The 16,955-nt window shown below is 48.0% G+C and overlaps 1 protein-coding gene across 10 annotated transcripts in view; it reads left to right on the top strand.

Moving 5' to 3' along the window:
* Positions 1–8,905, top strand: part of GIT2 (GIT ArfGAP 2) — a 58,309-nt gene extending 49,404 nt beyond the window's left edge. For 9 of the 10 annotated variants that reach the window (XM_012469087.3, XM_012469091.3, XM_064379867.1 and 6 more), the window contains 3 exons: positions 92–280; positions 4,912–4,975; positions 5,493–8,905. In XM_012469087.3, coding sequence (XP_012324510.2) covers positions 92–280; positions 4,912–4,975; positions 5,493–5,705 — 466 coding nt within the window. In that variant the 3' untranslated portion in view covers positions 5,706–8,905. The other variant, XM_064379866.1, reaches the window with a different exon arrangement.
* The last annotated feature ends 8,050 nt before the right edge of the window (positions 8,906–16,955 follow it).

The following is a 16,955-nucleotide window of genomic DNA, read 5'->3' on the forward strand; positions in this document are numbered from 1 at the left end:
CATTCAGCCGGTGCATACAAAGTGGCTCCTAGAAGCAGAGGAGCAGCTGATAAGCCCCTGCTGTGTTTAACTGCATCTTTAATGTTCACAGGTCAAGCCGAAAGGGACGGCAAAGAAGTATGGTATGGCCAGGCGATGGCTTGGTACCAGACACAGCAGAATCCCACGTGGCCCCAAGCCCCACTCTCCCTAGCACTGAAGATGTCATCAGGAAGACTGAACAGATCACCAAAAACATACAGGAGCTCTTAAGAGCAGCCCAAGAAAATAAACATGACAGGTAAGCAGGACTGAAGACCATGCTTTGGGAGAGCATGTGTTATGTACCCAGAAGGGGATGCTGCCCACATTCTCAATGACAGCTGTTCCCAGCATGCTGACTTCAAGTTTTCAAGGTTATTGAAAACTTAAGTCTACATAACAGGCTTAAGAACAATGTCAAGTTTGGTTTGGTTTGTCTTGTTTGATTTACGTGATATTTTCTATTTTTTCATCTTGTTACGGAGCTCCAAAAATAAATGCCTCTACAAATAGGATTGTGGCATATTTAGGGTTGCGACAGTGCTAGTTCTAGGTGGGCAAGGGGCTGCCTTACACTTCACTTCCAGTCACAGCTACACCCTGGCCTGACTAGGAATAAGGCTGCTGACACAAAAGGTATCCTGAGCTGGGCACAGTGGCTCACACCTGCAGTCCCAGCACTTTGGGAGGTCAAGGCGGGTGGATCATCTGAGGTCAGGAGTTCAAGACCAGCCTGGCCAACATGGTGAAACCCTGTCTCTATTAAAAATATAAAAATTAGCCGAGCATGGTGGCATGTGCCTATAATCCCAGCTGCTCGGAAGGCTGAGGCAGGAGAATTGCTCAAACCCAGAAGGCAGAGGTTGCAGTGAGCCAAGATCATGCCACTGCACTCCAGCCTGGGCAACAAGAGCGAAACTCTATCTCAAAAAAAAAAAAGGGAAGAAAGAAAAGTTGATCTCATCATCACCCAAATCCTTCTCTGCGCATGAGAGGAGAGGCTGCTTACTCTGACCAGAAGCATGTCCTGTAGTTAATTCTTACCGTGAGGAAGGGACTGGCTCTTGCTCCAACTTAGCCTTTTGTTCTTTGAGAGTGAATTCTCTGAGAGCTTCTGGTGAGTTGCAAACTGCTTGGGGTAACATCCTAGCTTCCCATAGTTGGCAGGATGTAGACACTCATAAAACATTAGCTAAAGGAGCAGAGTTCAGTCAAACCCAAGAACAATCTTATTATTTTCATTAGTTCAAGAAAGTTTAGGACTTTTCTTCACACCTTGCAGAACCAAAAAGTGTTCAAGGGATGCTGTACTGTTTAGTCTTTTCTGTTTTCTTCTTCCACACAGACATGCATCTGGGCCTTTGTACTCCCTTTGGTAGTCCTTACACTGCTGGACCAACTTCCCCTTTCTCTACCCTTTTTATATGGCTCACACATCTCCCAGTGTCCTTATTTTCCACTAGGAAAGAGGGGAATAATCCATGTTTATTGAAAGATAAGAGTTAGTTTTCCTGGAAGGACTGCTGGAAGCTCCTTGAGAAAAAGAGAAATCTGCATAACTTTTTAGCCTCCTTCTGTAAAAATTGTATAATGATTTGGCTTCCTCCTCCCTCCTTTCCCAGGCATCCTCTTCATACCACACCTTTTGGACCTCACTAGTTATAAGCACACTCACTTTGCTCAGGACCATAGTCTTAGCAGTGAGTGACTTCATATTTGATTACAGAAAGCAAAGTGTCCCTTGGCTTTCCAAAGTACAAGGGTTTTTTTCATTTGTTTGGTTTTGTTTTTTTTTTTAGACGTAGTCTCGCTCTGTCACCCAGGCTGGAGTGCAGTGGCATGATCTTGGCTCACTACAACCTCTGCCTCCCGGGTTGAAGCGATTCTCCTGCCTCAGCCTCCCAAGTAGCTGGGATTACAGTCATATGCCACCATACCTGCCAATTTTTTTTTTTTTTTTTTTGAGACGGAATCTTGTTCTGTTGCCAGGCTAGAGTGCAGTGGCGCAATCTCTGCTCACTGCAACCTCCGCCTCCTGGGTTCAAGCGATTCTTCCGCCTCAGCCTCCTGAGTAGCTGGGACCACAGGCACGTGCCACCATGCCCGGCTATTTTTTATATTTTTAGTAGAGATGGGGTTTCACCATGTTGGCTAGGATGGTCTCGATCTCTTGACCTGATGATCCGCCCACCTCGGCCTCCCAAAGTGCTGGGATTACAGGCGTGAGCCACCGCGTCCGGCCTACCTGGCTAATTTTTTTGTATTTTTAGTAGAGATGGAGTTTTACCATGTTGGCCAGACTGGTCTTGGGCTCCCAACCTCAAGTGATCTACCTACCTCAGCCTCCCAAAGTGTTGGGATTACAGGCGTGAGCCACCGTTCCCAGCCAAAGTACAGTTTTTGACTGCATTTAATGTAATCGTGATACAATAACACTTCCTTCCCGAGGACCATGACCCCATTTGTCAATGTGCTTCGCTTTTCATTTCCTCTAGTTCAGAACTGCTGTGCTTGTATTTCAGGCTAAAAATTGTGCTTGCCTTGTATTGCTGTCTCTGATAATTGTCAAAAATATAAATATCTGCCCTAAGGTCATTTCTGGCTTCAAAGATGCAATATGGTACTTGGTACAATTGGGAAGTTTCTTTTTTTCCTTTCTTTGTTCAAAATATACAAATTAATTTGACAACATATTTCATGATCTGATTTTTTTTTTTAAGACCATAGGCCAGGCGTGGTGGCTCACATCTGTAATCCCAGCACTTTGGGAGGCTGAGGTGGGCAGATCACCTGAGTTGGGAGTTGGAAACCAGACTGACCAATACAGAGAAACCCCGTCTCTACTAAAAATACAAAATTAGCTGGGTGTGGTGACTCATGCTTGTAATCCCAGCTACTCGAGAGGCTGAGACATGAGAATCGCTTGAACCTGGGAGGTGGAGGTTGTGGTGAGCTGAGATTGCGCCACTGCACTCCAGCCTGGAGTGATTATCTGTCTCAAAAAAAAAAAAAAAAAGATCATGAAAGAATGATGTGGAGATTTTAATCATTAGCTCATTCTTTTGGTTTAAAACCAGAATTGGTCTAGAGAATTTACATTTCATTAATTGCTCAATGCTATAAAATTGCTGGTTACTTAGATACTGAGATGCTTTTATTTATAACCTTGAATTGTACGAATTAAATCCATGCCTTTTTCTTCTTGATCCATGCAAGCAGCCCCAGCCCCTGACATTCCTGAAGTCTGGTCTTGTCTCCTGGGCCTCCAGCTTCACTCCTGCCCTCACATAGACACACATACAATTCAGGGATTATGACATATGTGCACGAAAACCTTTTTGAGGAAAGATACCAATGTGAAGTTGTGAACGTGGACTCCTTCTGTTAGAGGAGGAGGGCTTCCTCATTAATCTGGGTATGCTTGCTTTTCTATCTTGTTGAGGACTTCCCAAAATAGTTCATAATGAGTGAGCTTTTGAGAAATAGCCTTAGGAAAGATTCCTTCTCTGTGTAGCAGGAGGAAAGGGTGAATTGTATTTCTCAAAAACGAAGCCGTAACCAACAGAATATAAAACTCTGCAGTGTGGTTCTCAGTCACTGTGATATGAACAGACACACAGTTTGTTAATATGCATGATACTAGTGATAGCTGTGGACATTGCTTTTTTCTCTTTCTGAAATCTATATGAGCAGATGGGTTGTTGCCCCTTCATATTTACAAGTTAAGTAACTCCTTATGCATTGGAATTTGTGTTATTACATGGTATATGATTCTAATTGCTCACAAAGGTAAAAGTCAGGATTTCCCATGGAGGCATTTTTGGATAATATAAACCATTTTATTGAAATGTAATGGATTAATTTAAAATATAAGCAGTCTTTTTTTTTTGAGACAGAATCTCACTCTTGTCCCCCAGACTAGAGTGCAGTGGCATGATCTTGGCTCACTGCAGCCTCCGCTTCCTGGGTTCAAGCAATTCTCCTGCCTCAGCCTCCTGAGTAGCTGGTACTATAGGCGTGCACCACCATACTCGGCTAATTTTTTGTACTTTTAGTAGAGATGGGGTTTCACCATAATGACCAGGCTGGTCTCGAACTCCTGACCTCAGGTGATCCACCCACCTTGGCCTCCCAAAGTGCTGGGATTACAGGCATGAGCCACCGCACCCAGCCAACAGTTTTAATTAAAATAGTTTTGAAACTAGATTTATTACAAAGGGGAAGTACATAAGTTGCTTATGACAGTCTATTCAGAAGCCAACTTCATGGTTTAAAAAATGAGGAAAGGGCCGGACACCATGGCTCACACCTGTAATCCCAGCACTTTAGAGGCTAAGGCAAGAGAATCACTTGAATCCAGAAGTTCAAGACAAGGCTGGGCAACATAGTGGGTGGGACTCCATCTCTACAAGAGATATTTAAAAATCAGCCAGGCATGGCGGCGCATGCCTGAAGTTCTAGCTATTTGAGAGGCTCCAGTTATAATTTTAAGGAATGTTTTCAGTCCTTTATTTTTTATTTTTGTGGCCTTTTGCATGGAAATTTTTTCTCTTTCTAGAAATTAGGACAATGAAACACATGAGAAGTAAATGACTGATGTGAGGAGGGTGAATTATGTTTCTGTACTGTTGTGTGGCCTCACCTGGCCAGGAGTGTATGTTGCCATATTTCATACCTGGAGACTTTTCATCAGATTGAACTTCCAGGAAGCAATGGGAACCCTGCTTTATAACTGTGCACCCTCTGCTGATGTGGGATGCACAGCTGGCTGGCTACAGCCCCAGCCCCTTCATTAAGGGAATGTAAACAGAAGCTGTTCTAGCACTTGAGTACTCTTTGCCTCTGAATCACTTTTACTGTGATTGAATAACTTCTTCTATATTGTTGCAGTTATATTCCCTGCTCAGAGAGGATACACGTAGCTGTTACAGAAATGGCAGCATTATTCCCCAAAGTAAGTCACTTCCTACTCGCTTGGTTTAAATCCTTTTAAATAAATAGCAAGAAATTTCTTTATGACCTATATATTATATTAGCCTTTTTGTAGCACATGAAATTTTAAAATTTGCAGTTGCATAGAGCTTTGAAATCTTTTTCTTTTACATGAATGTTGATTTAATCAGATAAGGATGTACAAATCAAGTGCTAAAAGGCAAATTTTTAAATTTTTAAATTTATAGGATTTTCTGGAATATTTTATCCACATGGACTAATATTTTTCAAGAACTACCTCAAAATAGCACATACTACTAAAATTACCCTGCATGTACTTTGATCTTTGAATCAGAATATTTCAGCATCTCTTACGCTGTGGGCTGCGAAGCTTGGAATGTGTAAAGTAACCCCGTTGAGAAAGGGCAGGACCAAACTGCCTTTCACTCTGGCTTGGTTTGCTTTAGAAGAAAGTTTGTCCCCTGCTCTTGGACGTCTGCCCTGCAGTTCAGGGTGAACAGCTATCTTTTTCCTTTTAGAAACCCAAGTCTGACATGGTGAGGACTTCCCTTCGTTTACTGACATCCAGTGCCTACCGACTGCAGTCAGAGTGCAAGAAGACCCTCCCGGGGGACCCAGGTTCACCCACTGACGTCCAGCTCGTCACGCAGCAGGTCATCCAGTGTGCGTACGACATCGCCAAGGCTGCCAAGCAGCTGGTCACCATCACCACCAAAGAGAACAACAACTGACACAGGCAGGGCGCCGCCTCCTCGGTTTTCTAGGCTTTTTGAAGTCCAATTTCAAATTCAGACACAGAACTCTTCAGATTTCTACAAAAAGAAACATTTAATGACAGTATAAAACTTTTTAAAAGAAAACTCAGTATTATTTTTGCATGTTTTCTAACAAATTTTCAACTATTAATTTAACCCACTTGCCTTATTTTGTGCCTATTTGCCAATTTAGTTTCTGATGTTCGGCTGTGTTGTCAACAACTGTTGAGTTGATCACATACATCCAAAAGTATAGTTTCATTGTCTAAAATTTGTGAAAACTTTTCCATCCCTTAAAACTCCCTGCCTATGCCTAAAACTATAAATGAGATTTTTTTATAAAACATTTTCTTGAGAGAGTTTGGCTAAAAAAAAAAATCATTTGTTCCCTACCAAGCATCATGCAATAAGTGAATTTCCCAGCCTATTTCAGAATAGCTAAGTTTGGGGTATCTCTAAGCATGTCTGTAGAGAAAGGACTTTGCCACTTTTTAAAACTAGTGTCATAGTCTCTCTTGGGAGGAAACAATGAATTGATCCTGTTTTACAGGATCAATTACAGAAACAATGAATTTCTTGTTTTACCCTGTTACATGTTCTATCATTTAATTTTGTTATCTCAAGCTCCTATCTCTTGATATTTTATTGTCATCTTGAAGGCTTCATGGAATGAGGTAAAGCATTCACCCGCCACAGCACGTCTCATGAAGCCATGTTCAGGGTAGGAGCTCCACCTACATCACCACCCATTGTCAGGTGCTCTCCCTCACCCCTGTAAGCCAAACAGTTTGTTCAAAACCTGCAGCAAAGAGAAGTGTCAGTCTAACAAGCCAGAACTAATTTTGTGCCACCCATTCAGTAATCACTGCCGTGAAATGTAGAAAGAAAAAATCATCTACTCCCTGATGTGTTGTACCTTTCATCCAGTCAGCTTGCGTCTCTAACCACTTACAGCTTGCTCACTTGAGTTGCTTCGCATTTTTCATCATCTTTAAGGACTTCTTATAAGGAAAGATGTATTGTACGCAGTCATCTGACTTAGTGTCTCCTCCATCACCTCACAAGTCCTTAAAAATTAGACATCAACTTTCAATAATCCCCTAGAGAGTATGCTCTAGCTGGCTGCCTGCTGCCCCAAAGCTCTGAAAGAGTTAAGGTGTAAGTGCTGGAACATGCTCAGATTGTTTTTTAGTTACTAAAAAGCCCCTTATTTCTTCTGAATGTTAAAGCATCTTCCTGTTCCTGCTTACTGCAGCTGTTCTGTGTGTGTGGTTCAGACCCTGACCTAGGGCCGGTGCTGTGGACGAGTGAAGGGAGCCAGGTACATGACAGCGGGGCAGATGGGACTATGGGGAGCCCATGGCCTACCCAGTAGGGGCAGTAGCCACCAGCTCCACTCCTGTTGCCATGTGGAAAAGTGGGCCTAGGGCAGCCACAGCTTTGGTTTTTCAAGAGACAAGAAACCTAGATTTTTTTTTTTTTTTGGTGCCATCTCTCTCAAATTGGTTGGCAACCAATTTGAACATTTTCAGAGACCATGTGCAGGTGAACTGTGGCCTCCAGGCTGCGAGCTCACAGTCCCAGGGCCCTGTAAGCTGTGCAGTGTGAGGGCCTGGCTTCCCCGGACATGCCTGGAGCAGCCTCTGAGCCTTACCCATAAGGGAGCCGGCCTACCCTGTGCGTTACGTTGCTGTCACTCCTGTTTTTACCCATATGTTCTGTCCCATAGTGGTCATTCACATGAAGAAGACACAAGAATCAAAGTGCAAGTTGCCTCAATACATCCTAATAACTAAGCCTCTATTTTCACAGGACTGATTCATGCACACCTTTATAGCTTGACCGTATGCTGTCATGAAAGTAGCACCCCAGCGGTGCTTGCTTTACCAAGTCACCGTGTGTGGATGCTTTTGTTGCATTTTGCTACACTGTGAGTAGCATGGGAAAAGGGTCCACATCTCCAAAAGACTCTTCCACTTGTTTGTCGCACAGCCCTAAGTGCCACATTGCTGTTGGATGCTCCGGGGATGCCTTCTAGAAGGGGACATGCTACCTTAAGTTCAGGCACCATCTGATAGCCTTTTCTGCAGACTTCGTGTACTTAGCTGACCCTCCTTTTTCTTGCCAACCCCTGCCCCTGCTGTCCCAGGGAGGACAGGCTTCTGTAGAGGCCTCTGGAAGATGAGCTGTCTGCAGGAGGTGAAGCAGTGTTTTCCTTGGAACGTTTGAGGACCTGCAATAGAGGATGTTGTCTTTATGGCCCTAGAGAAAGTCAAGGAACATGGGGACCAACAAAGCATTTCCAGTTGTAAGAATATCTCAGAAGAGTGCTCAGCTAGCCTCTGGTGCCAAAACTCCGAACAGAAGTTCCCCCCCCACCACAGCCGGTGGAGTCACACAGCCAGTGGAGGGCTGCAATCGTCCTCTCCATATGTGCCCCGCGCATTTCCTCAGCCTCATCTGAGATCTGGTGTCAGAATTCTCTGCTCCTGTTGGCAAATCGCACCTTGTCTGAACATTTGTTCCAGCCACCTTTTGCACATGGATTCCATACCTTGCACTAGCAATGTCTGAGTTCAATAACATCGTTTTTTTACCCTGTATTCTCAATGATCCCTTCCTCCCCGTATGCCACCCTTCCCCCGACGCCAATAGGGCAGAGGTGCACTTTATGAAACTGGCACTTGGCTGAACAGAAGGAAAAAGCTCTACCCCTAAGCTCCTTTCACAGAAATCATCATCTGCCTTGGAATGCAAATAGTTCTTATTTGCCAAAGAACATTGAATTGGGCCCAAAGATCAAACACAGCATTTCATGTAATCGGAACTCTAAACGCACAACTCAGGAGCTGTGCAGGGCTCCTCCAGCGATTCAGTTGCAGAACTGAGAGCAAAACTCATCTGTTTTTGTCCTCAGTGGCACCCATGAGCTTTCCAATAGTATAGTTTTCTTTCTTTCCTTGTCCTGGTTGAAGGTAACATGTGTTCTTAGAAAAGAAAATGCTGCATAGGAAAACTGAGATGCCTTCTATTCCAATATGTTTGATCCCTGTCACTCATTATTCTGTACTTTTTATTGTACATTGTATTCCTGTAATTATTGTGCCCTTTAAGTGTTGTAAAATCGTTTTGGAATTTGTGCCTGCTAGTTATGCAATAAACAGGCTCTACAAGTGTTTTTGTGGTAATGCTGTGCTCCCCATCAATTAGTTGATGTTTCCAGATACTCTGTAAAAGATCTGAGAAAGTTCTCCCATAATGCCATCATTAGTGAGATGCAGTGTTTCATAGCTTTGGGGATCCAGTAGTGCTGGATCCTCTGTGCTTAGCCAATTGCTTTATTTGAACTCTGGATTAAGATATTAGTTGCATGCATCTTATCATAGTGAATTTACTCCCTAAGTTTAACTTTTTTTTCTTTTAGAGAGAGTGTCTTCCTCTGTCACCCACGCTGGAGTGCAGTGGTGCAATCTCAGCTTGCTGCAACCTCCATCTCCGGGGTTCAAGTGATTCTCGTGCCTCAGCCTCCCAAGTAGCTGGGATTACAGGCATGCGCCGCCACCCCTGGCTAATTTTTTGTATTTTTAATAGAGAGGGGGTTTCGCCATGTTACTGAGGCTGGCGCAAACTCCTGGCCTCGAGTGATCCACCTGCCTCAGCCTCCCAAAGTGCTGGGATTACAAACATGAGCCACTGCGCCCAGTACCTAAGTTTAATTTTTTTAATGTAGCAAAAGCCAGCCTGGCACAGATGCCCTCCCTTCTTCCTAACAGGTGATGGGGTCCTGGAATGAGTTCACTGTCTTAAAACCACTGGCCTTTTTTTTTTATTTTCATAGAAATGTCCCCTGTGCAGGTTCCTAGGGGGAACTGGTATAGATTTGCGTCGGGGTTTATCAGGGCTGTCCATGATCACCACTGATTGTCCTCTGGTTAGGTGACTTGGGACTCTTCTCTCAAATGGGAGAAGGGTGGGGTAGGGCCTGAGCACCGCAAGTGCTTTTCCAAGTGAGAAGTCGGAAAGATGCCGCGTCTTCGCTGTGATCCCACTTGTCCAGGGGCTGTCTGTGCAGGCTTAGGACCAGTAGCTCACACGGCTCATACCCAGAGCAACCTTCTCAGGCAGGGAGGCTCAAAAGAGCCAGTGGCAGGCCTCCCGGAACCCTGGCGGGCTCACCAGGCCAGGCCCCCACAGTATGGTTCAGCAGCTCTGGGGTGGGGCCCAGGAGTAGGCATTTCTAACAAGTTCAAGGGACCACACTGTGAAGCTCTGCTATAGACCATTTCCAGACCTTTCCCACCACACAGTTCCTCAGCTTCTGCTTTTAAACATGTTTTAGTGTAGGAGAGCCATGTGTAGTTACCATTATAATTGTAGCTAACATTTCCTATGCACCAGGCACTGTGCTGAGTTCTTGACACATGTTCATTTATTTCATTCTCCCTACAGCTGGATAAAGTGAGTGTTTCTTCCCATTTCTCAGATGAGGAAGTTTACAGCCCAGGAGGCCGAGCCTGGCATCTGAGGAGAGATGTGTATCAGTGGTTGTCGTGCTCCTTATTCCTCTTCACCACCAGGGCGTGCTTCCCAGCCTCCAGCGAAGTCACAGTGTTACAGGATCTCTGGGGTGTCAATTTTTCTGGCCAGAAACCTCTGTGACCGCAGTGCCTTTGCCTGAGTTCTTGTCCTGCATCCAGGAAAAATGAGGTACGCAGACAAGTGAAGGGTGAAGAATATGTTTATTTAGTGTTAGAACAGCTCCTCTCTGTAGGCAGGTCGTCCCCTTAAGTGTTCAGCTGTCAGCAGAGAGGAGGCCCTGGAGAGGATGGCTCCTCCCTGCAGGCAAGTCATTCAGATGTCTCTGTAGGTCTCTGAAGCTTTCAGTAGAGAGGGTAGCTCCTCTCTGCCTGCAGGTTGTTTATGCAGCTCTCAATGGAGAGGGTACTATTCCTTTCTGCAACTGGTCATCCCATCGTCTGCAGCTATCAGCAGAGAGACCACTCCTTTCTGCAGCTGGTTGTCCCGGCGTCATCTGTCTGCCCTTTCTGTCCTCAGGCCATCCTCTTGCTGAACCTAGGGCGTTTGTGGGCCTCAGAGGGGAGGAAGTGCATGCCGATTGGTCCATGGGTAGCCATGGGCAGGCCCAGAAGAGGTACCATGAGTCCCCACTCCAGTCTGCAGGACTGGTAGCCTGATCCCCAGCCTTCAAGCCCTCCCTGGCCTGTAGGTGGGTCCCTACTGGGGACCCTGCTCGCTTCCACCCAGGACTATCTGCCTCCCACTGCCATTCATGGCCCCAGGGCTTGGCCCCAACCCTGCTGTGAGATAGGAGCAGATGTTGGGAGCCAAGAGAGGTCAGGCAGTGGGAGCAGATACCCCTAAGCCTGCAGAGACTGGGAGGTCCTTTCTGGGGCACTCACGGGTGCAGGCTGCAGAGGCGCCTGAGTCCTGTGCCTGGGAGGCAGCCACAGCTATACCCAGGAGCTCCTGCCCTGCCAACTCAGAAGAGGAAGGACTCTCACTTGTCCCTGGTTCCTGCCTGCCTCATGGAGCGGGAGGCCCAGGTCTGCAGTCACACGTCCAGTGGCTGCAGCTGCACCCAGGAGGGCAGATCCTGCCTCTTCCCAGCTCCCCCAAGAGCACAGGGAGCCTCAAATCCACAGCTGCAGTTTGGGTGGCTGTAGCCCTGCCCTCCTGAAGCAGGAGTCCTGGGTCTGCAGCCTCAGTTTTGGCAGCTGCAGCAGCACAAAGAGCTTCTGTCCCAATTCAGAAGAGATGGGGCTCCCACTGGCTCCATGGAGTGTGTAGCCCCAGCCATGCTGCCTTCCTGCAGCCAGCTTGATGACAGCAGCCACTACTATCAACAGTGGAGTCAGGGCTGGGTTCGGTGGCTCACGCCTGTAATCCCAGCGCTTTGGGAAGCTGGGGCAGGTGGATCACCTGAGGTCAGGATTTCAAGACCAGCCTGCCCAACATGGTGAAACCCCGCCTCTACTAAAAATAGAAAAATTAGCTGGGTGTGGTGGTGCGTGCCTGTAATCCCACCTACTCAGGAGGCTGAGGCAGGAGAATCTCTTGAACCTGGGAGGTGGAGGTTGCAGTGAGCTGAGATCGCACCACTGCACTCCAGCCTGGGCAACAGAGTGAGACATTGTCTCAAAAAACAAAACAAAAAAACAATGAAACAAAGGAGTCGGGGAACATGGCCTCCACATGGAGCGGGTGCCACTAGGCTGGCTGCATTGCAGCACCTCAAAGCCTCCTCCACACAAGTCTAGATATGGGAGACAGGTGGGCAACAGGCTACGTAAACAGATGGCTTTCCCAGCCCTGGCAGCTGGTGGCCTCACAGCCCAGGGGCTCTTGAGCTGGAGGCTAAGTCCCTGGCACCTGGACCTCTTTAGCATTTGTTGCATGGCTGACTCGAAGGACTGTCTGAGTGAGTGCCTCTGTCCCGTTGCTCACAACACTGTGACAGCAGCAGTCTCCATCCCCTGAAGCTGACAGGGTAGAGTGCACTCGGCCACCATCTGAGGAGCAGCTCACTGTCCAACAGGCTGGGCACTTGAGGTTGTCCAGAAATGGGTCCCTGTGATCCATGGATTCTGGGGGTCCCTGCCTCTGCCAGCCAGCCATGGAACCAGGAGCCAGAGTTCTGCTTCAGCCCAGCCCTGGTGGTTCCAGCTGTGTTCAGGGTATGCATGTCAGCTCCCCTCCGAGTCCCAAGGGGAGGGGCTGCTGGAGATGAGGAGAGGCTGGCCTGGACCCTCGCTTCATCCTCCCACCTGCCCCACCGTCCCGTCCTGCCCCACACCCAGGCCCCTGCTGGGCTTACAGCTCCCCAGCTGCTGTCTCTCCTGTTCCTCAAACCACTCAAACCTGCTCAGAACTTCTTGGCCCCATTTCTCCCCCACAGACAGCTTCTCACCGAAGACCACGTCTCCTCCTCAAAAGTCCCTCTTCTCAACTGACCACCAGCTTCTCTTCTCGGGGCTCATCTTCCCCCTCCTTTGCGTCATCCCCCAGCCACCCTTGGGCCTGGCTCTCCACTGCCCTTCCCTTCAGAACCCCACTAACCTGGCCCTGGCCTCTTGGCCTGGCTTAGTCCTGTGAGCCCCATCTCTCCCAGAACACTTTACACACAGGAGCGCTTTTTCTTTTTTTAAAGGTAGGGAAAGGTTCCACTTCATTATTTTCCAAGATGACTATCCACTTGCTCCAACACTGTTAGCAATTCATTTTTTTTCTTTTTTTGAGACAGAGTCTTGCTCTGTCACTCAGGCTGGAGTGCAGCGGCACCATCTCGGCTCACTGCAACCTCTGCTTCCTGAATTCAAGTGACTCTCCTGCCTCAGCCTCCCATGTAGCTGAGATTACAGGCATGTGCCACCACGCCCAGCTAATTTTTGTATTTTTTAGTAGAGATGGGGTTTCACCACGTTGTTCAGGCTGGTCTCGAACTCCTGAACTCATGATCCACCCACCTCAGCCTCCCAAAGTGCTGGGATTAAACGTGTGAGCCACCGTGCCCAGCCTGCAATTCATCTTTTTCATACTTTTTTTTTCTACTCTGTCACCTAGGCTGGAGTGCAGTGGTGCGATCTCAGCTCACTGCAACCTTCGCCTCCCGGGCTCAGAGTAGCTGGGATTACAGGCACACACCATCACATCAGGCTAATTTTTTTCTCTTCCCTTTTTTTTTTTTGAGACAGAGTCTTGCTTTTTCGCCCAGGTTGGAGTGCAGTGGTGCGATCTCGGCTCACTGCAACCTCTGCCTCCCAGGTTCAAGCAATTCTCTGCCTCAGCCTCTTCAGTAGCTGGGATTACAGGCACCTGCCACCATGCCTGGCTAATTTTTTTGTATTTTTAGTAGAGACGGGGTTTCACCATCTTGGCCAGGCTGGTCTTGAACTCCTGACCTTATGATTCTCCCGCCTTGGCTTCCCAAAGTGCTGGGATTACAGGCGTGCGCCACTGCGCCCAGCCTAATTTTTTTATTTTTCATAGAGATGAGGTTTCGCCATGTTGGCCAGGCTGGTCTTGAACCCCTGGCCTCAGATGATCCTCCTGCCTTGACTTCTCAAAGTGTTGGGATTACAGGCATGAGCCTTGCCCTTCACGGGGGCATTTTGAAGTCTAACCTGATTTTGCAATTTGCATCCCCAGGCCTGAGTGGTACCTCGGCCCTCCCCTTCGTTCCTGGGAATGCAAATTGCCCTCTCCTCTGGGCCTGGGGATACAAAGTGCTCTCTGCTCCCCTTTTTCTGCCACCCCTTCCCAGGACCCCACTTTAGGTTCTTCCCCAGCCCGAACTGTTGCTTTCAGACCAGAGGGGCTGAGCTGACACCTGCACTCCAAGCAGCCACTGGGCTAAGTGCTCCCAGCATTTCCCAGTCAGTTATGAAAGCAGGCTCCCCAAGTAGGAATTAAAACTACCCCCATTTTGCAGACAAAGAAAGCGAGGCTCAGCCCTGAGAGCCCAGTTCATGGTGGAGCAAGTGAGAGCACTGAGCCTGTGCTCTTTTTCTTTTGAGATGGAGTTTCACTTTTGTTACCCAGGCTGGAGTGCAGTGGTGCGATCTTGGCTCACCACAACCTCCGCCTCCCAGTTTCAAGCGATTCTCCTGCCTCAGCCTCCCAAGTAGCTGGAATTACAGGCATGCACCACCACACCTGGCTAATTTTATATTTTTTTAGTAGAGATGGGGTTTCTCCATGTTGGTCAGGCTGGTCTTGAACTCCCAACCTCAGTTGATCCACTCGCCTCGGCCTCCCAAAGTGCTGGGATTACAGGCGTGAGCCACTGCTCCCGGCCAAGCCTGTGCTCTTAGCTGCGGGGCTCAACTGGCACAGGTGGATGTCCAGGCTGAGGACGGCAGGCCTTCTGGAACCAGAAGAGGGAGAGGAATGGCTGCGACCCTGCAGGGGTGTGGTGGGAGGGAGGTGTAGAGCAGAAGCTTGGGGGTTCCCATCTCCTCCCAGTCCTCTTTCCTGGGAGGGTCGGAGCAGGGAGGCCCCTGGGGGGCTGCTTACTGTGTGGTCCTCTCCTTGCCTTAGGAGGAGGCTCGCAGGAATAGAGCCTGGGTGGCCGGGTTTGTGTTTTGTCTTCCAATTCCTTACTTTTGCCACAAATTATTTCTCATCTTTTCTGTTTGTTTCAAATTGAGATCTTCGGTAACCACTGCTCAAGTAAGACTGTGAGCTCCATGTGGAGGCCGCTGCCCAGTTCAACTGCTGGAATGATTCAAGGAGCCTCGTCCATAAGCACGAACTTTCCCCACGGCAGCTCTTCTGGAAGGAGCGGCTCTGCGCCTGCTGCTGGAAGCAGGAAGCCTCCCTTCAGGGCATGGTACAGGCCAGTCCACCTCATCCTTAGAGTTGAGAGAGAGCCCCCCACTCCAGGGTGGGAGGAAGCTTCTGACTCAGTGCTGGGGAATGAAGTGCACAGCCGGGGATGACCTGCTTCTGCTGGAAGCAATGGAAATCCTGCCCAAGTCCAAAGGCAGAGCCATGGTCAATTCCGCCCCAGGCAGGTGGATTCTTTGGGGCAGCATCCTCTTGGCAGGGACACTAGGGCCTTCGGAGCTCCATGCTTTTTTTTTTTTTTTTTTTTTCTGAGACAGAGTTTTGCTTTTGTTGCCCAGGCTGAAGTGCAATGGCATGATCTTGGCTCCCAGATTGAAGCGATTCTCCTGCCTCAGCCTCCCGAGTAGCTGGGATTACAGGTGCCTGTCACCACGCCCAGCTAATTTTTGTATTTTTAGTAGAGATGGGGTTTCACCATGTCGGCCAGGCTGGTTTTGAACTCCTGACCTCAGGTGATCCACCTGCTTTGGCCTCCCAAAGTGCTAGGATTACAGGCAGAAGCCACTGCACCTGATCTTTTTTTTTTTTTTTTTGAGATGGAGTCTCACTCTGTCACCCAAGCTGGCACAATCTTGGCTCATTGCAACCTCTGCCTCCCAGGTTAAATCAATTCTCCTGTCTCAGCCTCCCGAATAGCTGGGACTACAGGCACACAGCACCATGCCCAGCTATTTTTTTTTATTTTTAGTAGAGACGGAATTTCACCATATTAGGCTGGTCTCAAATTCCTGACCTCAGGTGATCCTCCTGCCTTGGCCTCCCAAAGTGCTGGGATTACAGGCATGAGCCATTGTATCTGGCCTGAGCTCCATGCTTTCTTACTCTATCTTTTCACATCTTCACATCTCCCTTCTCTGTATTTCACAGAACTGTGCCAGGAGGGTCACCCAGCCACTGAGTGGTGAGCATCAGGACTAGAACCTGGGCCAGTGTGGGCCACAGGCTGTTCTTCCCCACACATTTCTTGGTTCAAGTGCTCTCTCAGTCTCTCTCTTGTGACCTATAAACAAAGAAACATGTCGGACACATCTGTGTGCAATTATAAAGTGGTTACCTGTGTAACTACTACCAGGTCAAGAAACAGGGCCGGGCGCGGTGGCTCAAGCCTGTAATCCCAGCACTTTGGGAGGCCGAGGCGGGTGGATCATGAGGTCAAGAGATCGAGACCGTCCTGGTCAACATGGTGAAACTCCGTCTCTACTAAAAATACAAAAAAAAAATTAGCTGGGCACGGTGGCGCGTGCCTGTAATCCCAGCTACTCAGGAGGCTGAGGCAGGAGAATTGCCTGAACCCAGGAGGCGGAGGTTGTGGTGAGCCGAGATCGCGCCATTGCACTCCAGCCTGGGTAACAAGAGCGAAACTCCGTCTCAAAAAAAAAAAAAAAGAAAAAAGAAAAAGAAGAAACAGAACAGTGCCTTTCTCTCAATTCTGGCAGGGGTGCGGTGGGATGGAGGAGTGGAACAGAGACTTGGGGGCTCCCATCTCCTCCTGGTCCTCCTTCCTGGGAGTGTCAGAAGAGGGAGGCCCCTGGGAAGGCTGCTTCCTGCATGGTCCTCTCCTTGCCTCGGGAAGAGGCTTAGAAGAATAAAGCCAGGGTGGCACAGGGACCCCAGGGTCCCTCTTTCCCTTAGACTTTGGTCTAAGGGACCAAAAGGTGCCTATCACTTCCTTGCGTTTAGCTGAACCAAACCTTTGTGTGCATCCCTAGGTCACAGCTTAGGGTTTTTGCCTGGTTTTGAACATGGAAACAGAACCCTACTGATGAATTCTTTCCCTTAATGTTGTAAGATTCAGCTAGGTCAATGTGTGTAGCTAGTTCATTTTCAATGTCAATATTGTATAGTATTCATTGAATGAAC

The sequence above is a fragment of the Aotus nancymaae genome, unplaced genomic scaffold, assembly GCF_030222135.1.
Source record: "Aotus nancymaae isolate 86718 unplaced genomic scaffold, 86718_ANA_hifiasm-v0.15.2.pri h1tg000021l, whole genome shotgun sequence".
Taxonomy (NCBI): Eukaryota; Metazoa; Chordata; class Mammalia; order Primates; family Aotidae; genus Aotus; species Aotus nancymaae.